Source organism: Geotrypetes seraphini, chromosome 5 (assembly GCF_902459505.1).
Source record: "Geotrypetes seraphini chromosome 5, aGeoSer1.1, whole genome shotgun sequence".
In the NCBI taxonomy this organism is placed as follows: Eukaryota; Metazoa; Chordata; class Amphibia; order Gymnophiona; family Dermophiidae; genus Geotrypetes; species Geotrypetes seraphini.
Genome location: NC_047088.1, coordinates 239,016,257 through 239,034,831, shown reverse-complemented (window position 1 = coordinate 239,034,831; position 18,575 = coordinate 239,016,257). Strand labels below are relative to the sequence as shown.

Here is an 18,575-nt window from a genome sequence, read left to right as displayed (position 1 = left end):
ATTGACTACAGGACCAACTGACTGTGCGGGATCTGGCTTGTTTAGTTTTACAATGTATGTGTTGGTGTTCTAGTGCTCACTGCGATGTTTAAGATGCAGCCTTTTCCTAGGTACACTCTTGTGGTGCGATATGTAGATTGGTACTAAAAATCATATTTTTCATATAGATGGGGGGGGTGTCAAAAAATGATGGGCCCCGGGTGCCACATACCCTAGGTACGCCACTGAGCCGGCGCTCAGCTCTCAAGGGTCGTGACTTCCCTAGACCTCCCTCCCGCCTTCTCCCGAAGGAAGTGCATTCATCCCCCAGTCGGAAGACGGGTTCTGGCAGTCGGGCAGGAAGGGCGCAGCAAGAATGAGTGTGCGTGGGGAACCTTGGGGAAATTCCGGTGGGGAACCTTGGGGAGAGGAAGGCTGATCGGCCGGCCGATTGGAACGGCAAATCGAGATCGACTGGCGTTGCCTTCCCGATCGACCGGTCGATCGCGATCGACGTGTTGGGCACCCCTGATGTACAAGATGCAGGCAAAGTTTATTTATACCAAAATTAAAATTCAAAAATATAAATATATAGAAACCCTTTTACCAATCAAGGGACCCGACACGGTCCGTGTTTCGGACAAACATCCTCGGCGTACTAAACATCAGGCGTTTTGTTGTTTATCTTCCATATTTTAGTGGTATACTTTAGACCTTATTTACCATGGACCCAAGACGAAGGTTTGTCCGAAACACGGACCGTGTCGGGTCCCTTGATTGGTAAAAGGGTTTCTATATATTTATATTTTTGCATTTTAATTTTGGTATAAATAAACTTTGCCTGCATCTTGTACATAGTCTGCAGTTTTGTTTGGTTTTTCCCTTGGTTGGTTTTTTCTGCAGATTAGTTTGGACCTTCTTTTTGCTTTCGTTGCTATGTACGTTGCATGCGCAAGATTATGTCTATGTTATGAGCCAGACCGTCCAGACAGGCATCATTCTTTGACAACTAATAACAAGTAATTTTATTTACATGTATTTTTTTATGCAGTAGTTATCCTAACAAGCAACAAAGCAATTGAGGTTTTGTTACGTTTGGATCTTCTTATCTTTGGGGGTGATGGTGGACGCAACATTGAAGCCATCGGCGCAGTGTGCGACAGCCTCAAAGAAAGCAAACAGAATGCTGGGCATCATCAAAAAGGGTATCACAACCAGGACGAAAGAAGTCATCATGCCACTGTATCGTGCAATGGTGCGCCCGCACCTGGAATACTGTGTCCAGTACTGGTCGCCGTACCTCAAGAAAGACATGGCAGTACTCGAGGGAGTCCAGAGAAGAGCGACAAAACTGATAAGAGGTATGGAAAATTTTTCATACGCTGACAGGTTAAAAATGCTGGGGCTGTTCTCCCTGGAGAAGAGGAGACTTAGAGGGGACATGATAGAAACCTTCAAAATTCTGAAGGGCATAGAGAAAGTGGACAAGGACAGATTCTTCAAACTGTGGGGAACCACAAGCACTAGGGGTCACTCGGAGAAATTGAAAGGGGACAGGTTCAGAACAAATGCTAGGAAGTTCTTTTTTACCCAGAGGGTGGTAGACGCATGGAACGCTCTTCCAGAGGTTGTGATAGGCCAGACCACAGTACAGGGGTTCAAGGAAGGTTTGGATAGGTTCCTAAAGGATAAAGGGATTGAGGGGTACAGATAGAAGCAGAGGTAGGATATAAAAATGGTCAAATCACTTCACAGGTCAAAGGACCTGGTGGGCCACCGCGGGAGCGGACCACTGGGCGGGATGGACCTCTGGTCTGACCCAGTGGAGGCAACTTCTTATGTTCTTGTGAACTTGGATTTTCAGCTCCGACAGAAATTATATTAAAATAGGAGAATGACTGCAAATGGTGGATGCTTGTTGACTATCGAGCCGCGTTTTGAGATAATTTGCACTTAAAAACAAGCACATCCATCGCATTGATTAGCAATTTTATTTTTATTTAAAAATTTATATACCGCATAAAACGATACAGTTAACATATTGGTTACACACATAATATAGTAATCGTCCTTTAGCCACATGGAAATGAACAAACAGTGGGCAGACATCTTATCAATTAAACGCTCAACAAGAAAACTGTAAAAAGTTAAAACTCAGATATACGTTGGCACCGTATCTTATCTACTTTAGTTTTTTCTTTGTTACAATTACCCGTGCATAGTTTAAAGAACTTTAAATAAATAACTCTCAAATTTAATTTTTTGTTGGTTTTGCAATTTTATCATTTCAATTATAATGCGCTGCGAAAAACATTTGCTCCATTTACCCCCTTCTTCTACAAAACCACGCTAGCGTTTTTTCAGCGCAGAGAGCCGCACTGAATGACAGAAAGCCGCACTGAATGGCCCGCGCTGCTCCCTATGCTCATAGGAAAACAATGAGCATCGGGAGCAGCGCGAGCCATTCAGTACGGCTCGCTGCGCTAAAAACCGCTAGTGAGGTTTAGTAGAAGAAGGGTTAGTGTGCCAGAGCTAAAAAAAAGTTTGAGAGACACTGCTCTAGGTAAACTTTTAATTTTGTGTTATTCATCCTTTGAACTCTGGATCTAGCCCCTCTTGCAATTTACTGACATGCTCTCCTGAGGGTCCTAATTCAGCACTTTCCTGGCTGCTTAGGTTCTGTGCCCAGCAAGAGGAAGGGCCTTTAATAGCATGCCACCTTCCTCTGCTGCATGAAGCCAGCTCCAGGTAAGAGCCAAGAGGGTACTGAATCACATGACTCCGTTCCCTGCTCCTTTCTGACCCTCCTTCTGCGTGCATGCGCCCTTTCCCTTCCCTCGTACCTCTTTAATTTTCCCTGCGCGAGCAGCATTGCGAACTTGCTTCCCGCATCAGTGTCACCTCTCTCTGATGTCACTTCCAGGCCCCGCACCTAGGAAGTGATATCAGAGGGATTGTCGACACGAAGCAGGCAGTAGGATCATGAGGTTGCTCATGCCTGGAAATTAAAAATGTGCAGGGGAAGGGAAGGTGGGGGGGGGGGCACACAGCATGGAAGAGGGTTGATAAGGAGGGGTGGGGGCAGAGAAGAGGGCAGGGGAGGGGTGCCACCGCTCACCATTCAGCCCTGCTACGCCACTGGCTAGCCCTAAGAATTCTTTAACAGCGCTGAAATCAAAACACATGGCTGCAAGCAACAGATCTCTCCATTAGTATCTGGTGGGTAATTCTAAGAGACCAAGATTAGCTACTGCTGATGCTGGGGTTGATGGATCATTTGTCTGACCCAGCCAGGCATGCCTTCTTTTTTCTGATAGTATTTAAATCTGACTTGCCAGACAATCATAAAGTTCACCATAACCAAATATAAAACCCACAGTTCCTGCAAGTTTATTTCAGACCTTCCGAAAATGTATTTAATGATTGCTCTAATAAAGTTTTTATGTGATGGCCATTCAGCTGACTCACACAACAATAAAAACAAATTCCGTATAAAGCTTGAATCCCTAACACGAAATGTGATAAAACGTTGATAGCAGGAAATAAATACTATAAAACTAGAAGCCATACTTCTCTAATCACGCTGTTCGTAGCATGGCTCTCTTTCCAACTATTTTTTCACTATTTCCGTGCCAGATGAGAGAAATAACGTAAAACAAAATCAATTCATTCAGCAAACAGAAAGCATAATGAAAACCATTAAAGACGAGCTACAATATAGCTTCAATCAAATGCCCCTCCCCCCCTCCAGGATACAGGCTCTGGAATCTCCAGAGGGAACATTTTTATTTACCTGGCTTGTTTCTCTTCATCATATGTAAGAGCTTTTCCTCATCAGTTCCAAAACGGCTGGTTTCATACTCTGTTTCGGTGTCGCTGTCGCTGCTGGCAGAATATGTGCAAGCTCTTAGGGCTTTATCCTGCACGGTAATGATAGAATGATTTTAGGCTGCCCATAGGAATACACACTGGGGCATGAAGTAGCATTACAATGTGGCATATCTGAGCCAAAGAAACAAAAACATTTGCCAGACCATATGGCAATAGTATTATAATCTGCATTTGAGCAAAGTCCGTCATGAGCAGGGTCCTGAGGTTATTTTTGAAAAGCGGAAATTAGCAAGCAGTAATTATTTTTTTTGCAAAATGAAACAAGAATTTTGAACATGAAGCTGTTAACTAGTGGAGCACAATGTTTTAACTCACTGATTTTGATATCTTAAGCTACCTTTGTAAAAAAAAAAAAATATATATATATATATATACACATACAGTGGTACCTCGGTTTATGAGTGCACCGGTTTGCGAGTGTTTTGCAAGACAAGCAAAACATTCGCAAAATCAGCGCCTTGGAAACCGAGCACACCTCGATTTGCGAGCGCCCCCCCCCCCCCCACGAACCGGCACCCTCCCCCCGTGATCCAGCACCCCCCCCACCATCGGGCACCCCCCCCGCCGCCATCGGGCACCCCTCCGCCGTGATCGGGCACCCCCCCCCCCGCCGCAACCTGAAGTCCCCCAGAGCCCTCTTCTTACTTTAATGTAGCACCGACATGTCGTCCTCCTCTTCTGTGCTGGCCTTGAACATGTGCGCATGCTCAAGGCCTGCGAGTTCACGTTCTCTCCGGAGAGAACGTGAACTCGCAGGGGGGGTGCCCGATGGCAACGGGAGGGGGGTGCCGGATCGCGGGGGGGGAGGGTGTCGGATCGCGGGGCCTTCGGGGGGAGCAGCGCTGCTGGCCTCTGTGGGGGGGGTGGGAACGTATCAAAGCGAGTTTCCATTATTTCCTATGGGGAAACTCGCTTTGATAAACGAGCATTTTGGATTACGAGCATGCTCCTGGAACAGATTATGCTCGTAATCCAAGGTACCACTGTATATTGAAGAGCTGCCCAGTGCAAGGGCAATTTTCAAAATGTGTGAACAAATGCAAAAGCCCATGAGTAATTTTACCTGTGGAGTTTGCAGCAGTTTCAAAAAGAGGGGATCCTCTTTAAAGAAAAAAAATGTATATGGAGGAGTAAAATGGTGTATTTTATCACAGCTTAACCTAAGAACATAAAAATAGCCTTACTGGGTCGGACCAATGGTCCATCTAGCCCAGTATCCCATCTTCACGGTTGCCAATCTAGGTTACAAGGACCTGGCAAAAACCCAAATAGAAGCAACATTCAGTGCTACCAATCCAGGGCAAGTAGTGGCTTCCCTGCGTCTGTCTCAATAGCAGACTATAGACTTTTCCTCCAGGAACTTGTCCAAACCTTTTATAAAACCAGCTATGTTAACCGCTATTGCCACATCTTCTGGCAATGTGGTCCGGAGCTTAACTATTCCCTGAGTGAAATAAAATATTTCCTCCTTTTGCTTTTAAAAGTTATCTCCTCGTAACTTCATCGAGTGTCCCCTCCCCCCCTAGTAAAAGTTTGATCCTGTTCTATACCACTCAGAATTTTGTAGACTCTCTTTCCTCAGCAACCTCTTTGCCAAGTTGTCAAGCCCTAACCTCTTTAGTGTTTCCTCAAACGAGAGGAGTTCCATCCCCTTTATCATCTTGGTTGCTCTTCTTTGAATCTTTTCTAGTTCCACTATATCTTTTTTAAGATAAGGTGACCAGAATTGAATGCAATACTCAAGGTGAGGTCATACCATGGAGTGATACAGAGGCATCATAACATTCTTAGACTTATTTACGATCCCTTTTCTAATAATTCCTAGCATCTTGTTTTCTTTTTTGGTTGCCACCGCACATTTGGTGGATGGTTTCATCGTATTGTCTACAATGACACCCAGATCTTTTTCTTGGGCACTGACCCCCAAGATGGACCCTAGCACCTGGTAACTATGATTTAGGTTATTCTTCCCCAATGTGCATCACTTTGCATTTGTCCACATTAAATTTCATCTACCATTTGGACGCCCGGTCTTCCAATTTCCTAAGGTCTGCCTGCAATATTTCACAGTCTGCTTGCATTTCTTCAACTTTGAACAGTTTAGTGTCATCTGCAAATTTAATCACCGAGGTTCCAGTTTTCAGATCATTTATAAATAAGTTAAATAGCGCTGGTCCCAGTACAGATCTCTGTGGCACTCCACTATGTACCCTCCTCCTTTGAGAAAAATGGCCATTTAATCCTGCTATCTGTTTTCTGTCTGATAACCAATTCCTAATCCATAACTGAACATTGCCTTCTATCCCAAGACTCTAATTTTCTCAGGAACATCTCATGAGGAACTTTGTCAAAAGTTTTCTGAGAATCAAAATAACATGAGAGTCACTAACCTCCAGTAACTCAGTACTGTAGGTTTGGTAACTCCAAGGTAAATGAATAATACATCTTGCTTTCAGCCTTGTTGGTAAAGCCTGGCCTAACATACCGGTGTCTACCTCAACATCCTTAGTGATACCTAGGTGCCGCTAGGTATGATTCTATAAAGGTACCTAGTGCTTGATTGAAAACCATGTAGACCGGTGTCTAAAAGTTATAGAATCTGGCCCTTACTGCCTATAAAATGATTGATAATATTTTTTAATGGCTGCATGCTAATGGCGACATGGGCCATTTATTGCTACAGTAAAACTGGATTTAACATGCAGGAAAGATCTGCGTAAGGGCACACTAAGGCTACTTTTTACTGCGGCTTAATAAAAGGACACCTACATTTCATAACTTCCTAGATAATAATAATAATAATTTTATTCTTATATACCGCCAAAGCCATAGTAGTTTGAGGCGGTTTATAGGTACAAAGTAAGGTTTTAAAATACATGAAGCGGATACAGAGATAAGAGGGCTGGAACATGCTGCAAACAATCAGCGAGAATAGGCGCACTGGACAGTCATCAATACATGTAGGCGGAGAACAGAGCGGGAATGAGAGATCGTGGTAAAAATCAGATGGAGTAAAGCGGTAGGGCAATGGGAGCATTTAGGTTACAAATCGGTTGAACAAGTTTGTTTTTACGAGTTTTTTTTAAACTTAGATAGGATGAAGAATGCGTTATTAAGTTGCCCAGCCAGTTGTTCATTTGGCCTGCTTGGAAAGCAAGCGTTCTGTCTAGGTATCTTTTGTATCGGCAGAATTCTATTCCTAATTTTTGGGTTTAATTTAAACCAGTGGTTCCCAAACCTGTCCTGGGGGACCCCCAGCCAGTCAGGTTTTCAAGATATCCCTAACGAATATGCATGAGAGAGATTTGCATATAATGGAAGTGACAGGTATGCAAATCTCTCTCATGCATATTCATTAGGGATATCTTGAAAACCTGACTGACTGGGGGTCCCCCAGGACAGGTTTGGGAACCACTGATTTAAACCCATGATTTGATATTTTTATACTATGATTATGTTTAATTGTTAGCATTTAATCAATTGTTTTAAGCCCTGAATACATTTGTGTTATACATAAAAGAGAGGGATTTGGGATTTAGCACATGCCTTTTTCGGTTGTGGCTCAAAGTGAGTTACATTCAGGTACGGGGGCTCACAATCTAAAGGGAACTTTTACTACACTGCAGGAAGTGCTAACATTCACTTAACATGACACGGTAAAGTGTCTTTGGTTACTTTTGCCGTTTGCCTGTGTTAACCATGGGGTCCTTCTATTAAGGTGTGCTAACTGATTTAGCGCACGCTAAGTGCCAAGACGCCCATAGAATATAATGGATGCCTTAGCAAGTAGCGCGTGCTAATCTTTAGCATGTGCTAAATCGTTTAGCGCGCCTTAATAAAAAGACTCCCATGGTTTTTTTTCGCTTTTTCTGGTATTACATTTTTGGAGGGGAATATCAATTTATTTATTCATTTTTCTATACCGTTCTTCCACGAGAGCTCAGAATGGTTTAGATGAATTTATTCAGGCACGCAAGCTTTTTTCCCTGGTGAAGAATGGAGCATGCGCAGATGTGTATGACATCATCTGTGCCTGCTCAGAGGCCCTTCCAGAGGTGGCCGCAGCTCGTCAGGGCTTCCCAAAGCCCAGACCATTGCCAGGGTTTTGGGAAGTCTGTCTGGGAGCCCGAACAGTACTCTAAAAAGAGGACATTTCCGGGTTTCCCCGGACTGCTGGTAACCCTATATAAAACCGCTTTGTTTGTAAGCAGAGAAAGGCAGTGTATTAAGCCTCATCCCCTTTCTCTTTTCCCCGCTTTTTCTCAAATACCTTTTCACCGGACTTTTTTTCTGAAGTCTGCTTTTACTCATGCTCGCATGTTGTTACTTAGATTTCGACCTGTAGCTCTGTACCTGTGTTTGTGTGGATTTCTTGTTACCCCAGTTCGGAAGATCCTTTGTTGATTCTGAGACTTCCGCACCATGAGCCAATGATTTGGAGCTAGCAAAGCTGGGTTCTGGTTCATTTTGCCTTTTAGGTTTAATTATTCCTAATGGAAGAAGGGGATGTAAAGTAACAACAACAATCAATTCAATAATCCTGAGCTAAGAGATGCATTTTGCCGAGTTCAGGTCCGTTTGCTATGCTGCATTTAGCATCTAATAACATAACATAACTTTATTCTTCTATACCGCCATAATCAAACAATTTCTAGGCGGTTTACACAGAAGGCTGGACAATCAGTGAAATGCAGATAATTACAAATACAACACATTACTTAACAATGTTCAGTATAAAAATTTTTTGTTAACCCTGATATCTACTTTTAGGAAATGAATTTGCCAAACAATGCTGACTTAATTAGTTTTCAAAATGCACCATAAGACATCATGGCTCCACCGATGCAATTACCCCACCAGGACTGCTGCTTACTTGCCTGGCATGCAAGGGTCCTATCCAAAAAAGTCTTGTATCTGCAGCCAGTAAATTTTGGTAGACAAATACGGTTCATAGACAATAGCGCGCAAGACAATCACGCACGGACAAAATCGCACAGACAACTCAAATCCGCGCAAGACAAATATTCGTTATAGATCAAGTACTAGCAAAACCAGATCTTTACCTATAACGGACACGGTCAGGCAGCGAAAGGAAGGCGGGCTGTTCGGAGGACATATATAATGTGGAAACGTAACCATAGTAACAAAAATGCATTCACGTGACTTCTATTTAAATGCTGTTCAGAGAATATATATAATGAGGTAACGTAACCATAGTAACGAAAATGCATTCACGTGACTTATATTGAAAACGCAAAGAGTCAAGGGAATCATACTGAACACGCGTTGACGTGATCACGTGTAACATGACGTGTTAATGTGCTGTACATGCGCGTGTCCTTCGAGCGGCAAGCGGCCTCTAGTGGCGCGCTGAATTGTCATTGCGCTGAGTTATCTTGCGCTAAATTGTCTTGCGCTGAGTTGTCACTGCGCTCAATTGTCTTGCGCGGAGATATCGTGACGCGCAATTGTCTTTAGTGCAATTGTCTGTGAGCGCCATTGTCTTAGCGCTGAGTTGTCTGCGTGATTTTGTCCGCGCGCGATTGTCTTGCGCGCTTTTGACCTGTCACCGACAAAAACATAAGAACTCTTAGTTGTCCTCATTAGGCTATATAATGGCTTAAAAGGTAAGTTGGGGAAGTTCCCCAAATCAACTTAAAACAGATACAAGAAAATTTGAATAGTACTCATGCCTCTATTGGGAGCCACTATAACAGACGATAGAAGGGACTGATATGATATTTTTTTCTCAATCCAAATATCAATCGGACAGCTGTGTTCTGTACTATTCTCAGTTTTTTCTTTGGTGCCCCCAAATAAACAATATTACAGTAATCCAATATAGACAAGACCAATGCCTGTACCAATAGTCTAAAGCAGGGGTAGGGAACTCCGGTCCTCAAGAGCCATATTCCAGTTGGGTTTTCAGGATTTCCCCAATGAATATGCATGAGATCTATTTGCATGCACTGCTTTCAATGCATATTCATTGGGGAAATCCTGAAAACCCGACTGGAATACAGCTCTCGAGGACCGGAGTTCCCTACCCCTGGTCTAAAGGATAGTGGATCAAAGTATTTTTTTTATGGTCTTTAATTTCCATAGTGCGAAAATCACTTCTTTACCACTAAATTCATATGTTCTACCATGGTTAGCTGAGAATCAAGTATGACTCCCAGTATTTTTATAGATTTTGAAATCGGGTAATCATGACCATTCAAACAAAGTGATGGTCTGATTATTTTATCTTTAGGGCTAGCCAGGAAAAATTTAGTTTTCTCTGTATTGAGTTTCAATTTGAAATTGATTGTCCATTGCTCTATCTCAGTCATGATATAAGAAATTTGTTTTAAAATATCATTAGTTAAATCATTCAAAGGAATTAAAATAGAAATGTCATCCGCATATATATATAAATTTAAATTTTGCAGTAGCTGTCCTAATGACGCAACATAGATATTAAATAGCGTAGGTGATAACGGGGAACCCTGAGGTACCCCGGAGGGATTACTCCAAGAATAAAAGTAATTACCATCACAGACCACTTGATATGATAGTTTGTCAGGAAACCCTGAAACCAGGTCTAGACTCTTCCTGAGAGTCCCATTGCGTCCAAATAGTTCAACAATATTTCATGGTCCACCAGATCAAAAGCACTGCTAAAATCCAATTGCATGATTAAAGCGCTAGTACCTTTACTGAAAAGATCATGAAGTTGGTCAAGGATTGATGCTAAAACTGTCTCTGTACTATAACCTTTTATGAATCCTGACTGATGTTCATTAAGGATATTAAATTTGTCTAGATAATTCACTGACTCTAGATTCACCAATCCTTCCATTAATTTTGTAAACAGGGGAATACTCGCTATTGGTCTATAATTGGATTTCAGGGCAGCTGATATATTCTTGTCTTTTGGGATAGTTATAATCAAAATATGTCCCAATTTGTCATAAAACAATCCCTTAGTAAGTACAACAGTTAGCTAATTGAATAAGTCCCTTTTAAAATCGAATGTTGCTACTTTCATAATCTTTGAGGGACAATCGTCCAACAAACAATTTGATTTGGTATATTTATTAAACAATTTTAAAAATTGATGCCAATTTGGAGTTTCAAAATGGTCCCAAAGCATGTCAACTCTGGCATCATATTCCTGATAACTAAATTGGGAGTCCCGATTGTCTATAGGGGAAGGTATAGTTGCTCTCAGATCAAGAATTTTATTATTGAAAAACTCAGCCAAAATTTTCAGTGAAGGTATACTTTCATTTTCCTTTTTCAGTATCCAAGTGATATCTGTTAGTCTATTTACCAACTTGAATAATTCTCTACTGTTAATTTTGGATGAACCAATTTTCTGCGAATATTTTGAACATTTTTCTTTAATCAACATTTTGTAGTTTTTCATTTTATATCTCCAATTTATTTTGTCTTCTTCTCTATTTGTTTTACAGTGCACATCTAGAGGTATGGGGGAAGGGAAGGGGGCACGCCCATGGCGAGGGGAGGAGTGGGAAGAGGTGGGGGCGGAAAGGAGGAGGGGTGTTGACGCCCTCATCAACATGGCACCCGGGGCGGACCGTTCCACCGTCCCGTCCCTCCACACTTACTACGCCACTGGCTGGCTGTGACAGCTAGCAAATGGATTGTTAAAAAGTGCCAACTATTAGGAATGACGATAGTACTAGTGTTGTCAGATGACTACTAGGGGTCTCAGTGAGCATTTTGGATCCCAGTGTCATCATGAGTGGCAAAAGAGAGGCACTGCTGCTGCCTGGCCAAAACTGGACCCCCCCCCCCCCCCTGATAGAACATGGGGAGGGATCAGGGGTGGGGGAAGGATGGGTTGTTGGGGGCTGTATTATGGGAGGGGAGGAAGATTATGAATAGGGGGTCTTTGAGCATTGTATATGTGTGTGGGGGGGGGGGGTCCCTCTAAATTATAATGGAGTATCAGGAAGGGGGTCAGGGTTTGGACACTTTGAGAGGTTCAGGAAGGGGACAAGTGATAGGACTTGCGCTTTGTTAATGTTAGAAAAGGGATTGGTTACTGAAAGTGTGTTTTGTGGATGTTGAGAGGGGGATCAGGGATTTGAAGTATGCTTTGTAAGTGTTGGGAAGGGCACCGGGGATTGGAAGTGTTCTTTGTGGGTGTTGGGAAAGGGATCAGGGTTTGAACTTGTGCTTTGTGGGTGTATAGAAGAGGATTAGGGATTGGAAGTGTGATTTGTGAGAGAAGGAGATTAGGTATTAAATTTATGTTTTGGGGGGGTTCCAGGAAGGGGATTAGGGTTGGGAAGTGTGTTTTATGGGTATCAAGGAGGAGATTGAGGATGGGAATGTGCTTTCTGGTGTCAGGAAGTGAATTGGGAATTGGATATTGCTTTTTGGGTGTTGAGAACAGGGATTGCACTTTTTGTTTTTTGGGTGTTGGGAAGGGGATTGGAAGTGTGCTTTGTGGTTTCTGGGGAGGGGACTGGGAATGGGAAGTGTGCTTTGTGGGTGTCAGGAAGGGGATTGGTGATTGGGGGGTAGGTGTCGGGAAGGAGGATCAGGGGGTTAGATGTGTGCTTTGTGGGTATTAGAAGCGGTTGCAGATTGGAGGTGTAAGGAGGAGAATTGAGACTGTGCCATGGAAGAAATTGAGCTGTGTAGATGGGGGCAGCTATCATTTCTTTTCTAGGCTCAGGCCGCATTACATTCCAAGTGCAAGTGATCCTGTGCAATTTGGCATAGCATGCAATGCAGTGCTTCTGCTGCATTACCTAACTGCCCTGTGCAGTAAATGCAGGAAATATAAAGGGAATATAAGTTAAATGCCCTGTCAATGAAACAACTTTTAATACTGAGACCAAGACTCCAAACTCTTAATTAACATATACTTATCAAATACTATTACTACTTATCACTTATATAGCGCAAAAAGGCATACATACTGCTGTACATTTTGACATTTATAGACAGTCCCTGCTCAGAAGAGCTTACAATCTAACATGGACAGACAGACATGACATACAGGGTTGGGGATGCAGAACTCAAGGTGAGAGGAGTTAAGAGTTGAAAGCACTCTTGAAGAGGTGGCTTTTAACTGGGCCTTTAACAAATACTATAAATATATATTTAAAAACCTGTATAAAACAGTAAATGCAGGGCAGATGAAGGATAAGCCCCCTGCTTGTACCTCACAGCCTTTGATCTTACCACATGTTAAATTTTGCGTTAAATATGTGGTAATAGCAAAGCTTACACTTCAGTAAATGGGCTCCCAAAAGTCTTAGGTGAAGTATATAATAATTAAGGCTAGAGAATGACACGGGGACAAATTTTTCCCCATCTCCATAGGAATTCAATTTCCCCGTCCCCGCGAGTTTTGTCGCTGTCCCTGTCTTTGCCCCATTCCTGTAAGTTCTGTCTTAACTGCACAGACCTCGAACACTTATGATTTTAAAGTGTCTGAGGCTTGTGCAGATGAGGACGGAGCTTAGGCATTGGTGGAATGAGGCATTATGACATCACAATCTGAGTTCTAGAATGTTGCTACTTAGGATTTTATAGTGTTTGAGGCTTGTGCAAATGAGGACAGAGCTTAGGCATTGGTGGAATGAGGCATTATGACATCATAATCTGAGCTCTAGAATGTTGCTACTTAGGATTTTAAAGTGTTTGAGGCTTGTGCAGATGAGGATGGAACTTGCAGGAATGGAGCAGGGACAGAAAAAGAACTCGTAAGGACGGGACAGGAAAATGAGTTCCTACAGGGACGGGGAAAAATTTGTCCCTGTGTCATTCTCTAATTAGGGCTACTATATGGCTCCTGAAAAAAAGAGGGTAGATTGAGACATCCGGGTTTTACTTCCATTAATGTATCCTTACATTTGCTCTACTGTGTGCTCGTATGTTCCCTTGTAAATTGCCAAGACTTTTGGATAGTGTGGTATATAGGCATAAAAAATAAATAAATACAGTAAAACCTTGGTTAACGAGCATAATTCGTTCCAGAAGCATGCTTGTAACCCAAAACACATATATATCAAAGTGAATTTCCCCATAGAAAATAATGGAAACTCAGGCGAATCGTTCCACAACCCAAAAACTTTAATACAAAATACTATACGTACTTGTATTGCAAGACATTGCTTGTATATCAAGTTAAAATTGAATCAAATGTTTTGCAAAACACTTGCAAACCAAGGGCTCCTTTTACTAAGCTGCAATAGCGGTTTTAGCGCGCGCTTAGCACGCGCTGAATTGCCGCACGCGCTAGATCTTAATGCCAGCATTGAGCTGGCGTTAGTTCTAGCTGCGAAGTGCGGGTTTAGCACGCGCTAAAATCCCGCATGTGCTAAAAACGCTATCGCAGCTTAGTAAAAGGGGCTCCAAGTTACTTGCAAATCCAAGGTTTTACTGTACACTTCACCCTCCGTATTCGCTGTGATAGGGGATTAACAGAACCGCAAATACTGAAACACCCCGAATAACTTTTTCATATGTTATTTGCTGTTTTCTATTAAAAACCATCGTGAATAGGGTGAAACCGCGAATAACATGGTGGGAGACCTGGGCTGTTCCTGAAGGAGAGGCCAAACACGGTGAAGAAAGTGCTGGGAATCAGCGATTTTCTCTGTAAACGCTTGGAATCAGCGATTTCTCTATGCAAGCTGATGTAATTTGGGGGGAGGAGCCAGGAAGCTAAAAACCGTGAATAATCAAAACCGCAAATGCTGAAACCGCGAATACCGCTAGGGGTGAGTAACCTTGAAAGAGACCTGGGAGTGATGGTAGACACATCATTGAAGGCGTCAGCGCAGTGCGCCACAGCCTCAAGGAAGGCGAACAGAATGTTGGGCATCATTAAGAAGGGTATCACAACCAGGACGAAGGAAGTAATCCTGCCACTGTATCGTGCAATGGTGCGCCCGCACCTGGAGTACTGTGTCCAGTACTGGTCGCCGTACCTCAAGAAGGACATGGCGGTACTTGAGAGAGTCCAGAGAAGAGCAACTAAGCTAATAAAGGGTATGGAAGACCTCTCATATACTGACAGACTGAAGAAGTTGGGGCTTTTCTCCCTGGAAAAGCGGAGACTTAGAGGAGACATGATAGAAACCTTCAAGATCATGAAGGGCATAGAAAGAGTGGACATGGACAGATTTTTCAAATTACGGGGAACCACAAGCATAAGGGGGCACTCGGAGAAACTGAAAGGGGAAAGGTTTAGAACAAATGCCAGGAAGTTCTTTTTCACTCAGAGGGTGGTGGATACATGGAACGCGCTACCATAGGATGTGATAAGCAGAAGCACGCTACAGGGCTTCAAAGAGGGTCTGGACAGGTACCTGGAGGACAAAGGGATTGAGGGGTACAGATAGGAGTAGAGGTAGGTAATAGGGATAGAATTAGAGGATCAGAGGCAGTTACAAAATTAGTCATGGACACTGTTCAGGCAATTAGGCCTGATGGGCCACCGCGGGAGTGGACCGCTGGGCAGGATGGACCTCTGATCTGACTCAGCGGAGGCAACTTCTTATGTTCTTAAGTGTAGTAAAACACCAAGATAGAAGCACATGCCTTTCAAAACATCACAGGGTGACTTATAACGCTGATATCCACTTCAGAGTTAGATAGCACCCAGAAATCATTCTGAATGTACATCAGCTGACAGGACACGATACTTCGAAGGAAGAAATTTCCCGAATGAAAAAGATGTTGTTTACTTAATTTGCTCTGGATGAAACAGAAAGGTAAGTCATCCAAAGGATATATATTGAGTATCGTCCGATGGCATTTCTTTCAAACCTATTTGTTTAGGGAAGAAAGATCGGGAATGAGGTGGTCAAGGGAAACATTAGGGAGAAGAATGAATTGACCTCACAGAATCTGCTGTTTACTAGTCTTTTTTTTTTTTTTTAGCATCTCTTCATGACAATTTAATTAAGACACAAACCTTAGAAGGCCGGCTCACTGAGTATTAGCATTAAGATCAGAGCAATCTCACTGCTACCAAAGCTCTTATGAAGCAATTCAACGCTTGCAGCTTCTGTTCAATTTGTTATAATGGCAGTGTTTAATCATGGAGTCTACTCTCCAGCACGCTGCCGAATTGAGGTCACGCATCTGACTATTCAAGCACGGAACACAATCTATAACTAAGATTTCTTCTCTGCATCTCTCTTCGATGTGTCATTAATTAAAAATGCATTTATTTAAAAAAAAAAATGTATGATTTAAACAATAATTTATTTAGCACTGAAGCGAAATGAGAAGAGACATTTTCAATGAAGCGCACAGACTGAGTTAGCACTCTATTATACCATTATATTGCGGCACTGGAATCACTGCAAAAAGCAACTGAATTTTAAGATGTTTAATTATAACCTCTCTCTTCTAATTTCCTAAGAATACGTAAAGCACATTATCTGTCTGAAGGATCGATTTAACCATTAGCCTCTTGAGAATGAATTTACAACTCAGACTTTACTGTGATCCTCAACTGGCTGTCACCCAGTGGTGTGCGGTCAGGGCCTTCAGGGACTTAACCCCACCCCCCTAAAGGTCCTGAGGGCACTGCTCTAAATTTGATTGCTTGAGTACGCAACAGGCGGATGCTGCTCAGCCAATCAAATTCAGATCAGTAATGTCAGGGCCTTCAGGGGATTCGGAGAATCCACAGCCCTGGGGGGTGGGCTACTTTTTTGTATGATGCAGTTTGACTGGTTGAACAGGCTGTCTACTCATTAAATCAAAGTGCATCAAGCATTAAATAAACAAAAAAATAAATAAAAATGCAGGCCTGTAGAGCTGGGGATTCACTGAATCACTACAAATCAAAGAGGAAAAGAGTACGTATATATAATCACTAGATCACTGCAAGCATACTCTAAATCGCATTGCCTTCGCGTTCTACTTGCTTCCCGACTCAGAAGCGCTGAGCCAACCAACTTCCCCCCACCTGACGCCAATTCTGTCTGGCCTGAAACTTCATCTCCGACTTCAGAAATGAAGTCGGGAGAGGAAATCTGGTCGGCCTGACACTTCTGTGTGGGGAAGCAGGGAGCGGTGGTGGTTTGGAGGCCTGTTCCCCGATGGCAGTGGTGGTGGTTTGGAGGCCTGTTCCCTGATGGCGCAGCAGTGGCTTGGGAGCAGATAGGGAGACAGAAAGAAGGGGGAGCAGGGAGACAGAAAGAAAGAAAGGGGGACAGGAAGACAGAAAGAAAGAAAGGGGAGGGGGGCAGGGAGAGAGGAAGAAAAAGTTGGCGGAGGGAATGAGTCTGGAAGCATACAGAAGGCTGAAAGAAAGGAAGAAATATTGGATGCTCAGTGCAAACAGAGACTCATGAAATCACCAGACAACAAAGGTATGAAAAATGATTCTATTTTCAATTTATTGATCAAAATGTGTCCGTTTTGAGAATTTATACCTGCTGTTTATATTTTTGCACTATGGCCCCCTTTTACTAAACCGCAATAGTAGGTTTTAGCGCAGGGAGCCTATGAGCATTGAGAGCAGCGCAGGGCATTCAGCGCAGCTCCCTGCGCTAAAAACCACTATTGTGGTTTAGTAAAAAGGGAGAGGGTATATTTGTCTATTTTTGTATAATTGTTCCTGAGGTGACATTGCATAAAGTCATCTGCCTTGACCTCTTTGAAAACCAGCAGAATATAAATGATAATTAACATTTTCTCTGTGTACATTGTGCTTTGTGTTTTTTTAAAAATTTTATTGTTGGTAGATCATTTTGACTTGGTCATTTTAAAAGTAGCTCGCAAGCCCAAAAAGTGTGGGCACCTCTGCTCTAAATCTATACTATAGGGAACCATTCATCTGTACAAACACAAACCAAGCACACAGAGTAGAGAAAGCAAAGAAACCCTAAAGAAAAGTGGGAAAAGAATAATAAGTGGAGAAAAAAACTCAGTTGGGCTTCATTGCTTAAAAAACTCCACTTATGTTCGTATAAGGTTTCGATGCTCACTATTTCAGTGCTTCCAAGTAATGCAAAAAAGTGCTGTATATCCACAGACAGGTTCGAAACGATGCTTTAAATCCAGAAAGAGGTTCCACATACCCCGAACAGAGGCACTACCCCAAAAGGGGCACAAAGACACAGTTCCACCAGCAGCAAGCTAAATTAGGTAAAGAAAAACAGTACTTAGCTGCCGTAATCACTGGACCAGCGCCTCAGCCCCGCACTGTATATAATGGCACTGAATCCCCTGAAAGCAATTACCGCACAGAACTGCTGTCAATCATCATCCCAACTGAATGGCTTGTTGCAGGAATCATCACATTCTCACATGGGGTTTGAGCCATCAAATAAATGCTTTATTTAACAGAAGCAGTTGAAATGCCTTACTTGACTTTGGTTTTCCAGTTGTGCTTTGTTTCCAAGTACCCTGCTCTATTAGCACACCATAGGTCCAGATTCACTAAAGATAGCGATTCAATCGCTGTTGGCCGATTTTGAAACAGCGATCGATTCACTATCTTTGCATGCAAATTCCCCGACTCAATCGCTCAGTGAGCGATTGAGTCGGGGTAGCCCTGACAGTAGTGACAGGAGAAGCAGCCTCCTGTCACTGCTCTCAGGGCTTCTGCCGGGGTTGTTGTTTTTTTTTTTTTTCATTTTTGTTTTTAATGACAGAGATATTTTGCAAAATATCTTGCCAACAAAAAAAAGAAAAACAGCTACTACACCCGAGGC

At 42.8% G+C, this 18,575-nt stretch overlaps 1 protein-coding gene across 1 annotated transcript in view; it reads right to left on the bottom strand.

The window, feature by feature from the left end:
* The window catches only part of NCKAP5 (NCK associated protein 5), a 1,115,675-nt gene that overhangs the window by 74,193 nt on the left and 1,022,907 nt on the right, over positions 1 to 18,575 (bottom strand). Inside the window, 2 exon segments of the mRNA XM_033946444.1 lie at positions 3,773 to 3,899; positions 8,224 to 8,360. Coding sequence (XP_033802335.1) covers positions 3,773 to 3,899; positions 8,224 to 8,360 — 264 coding nt within the window.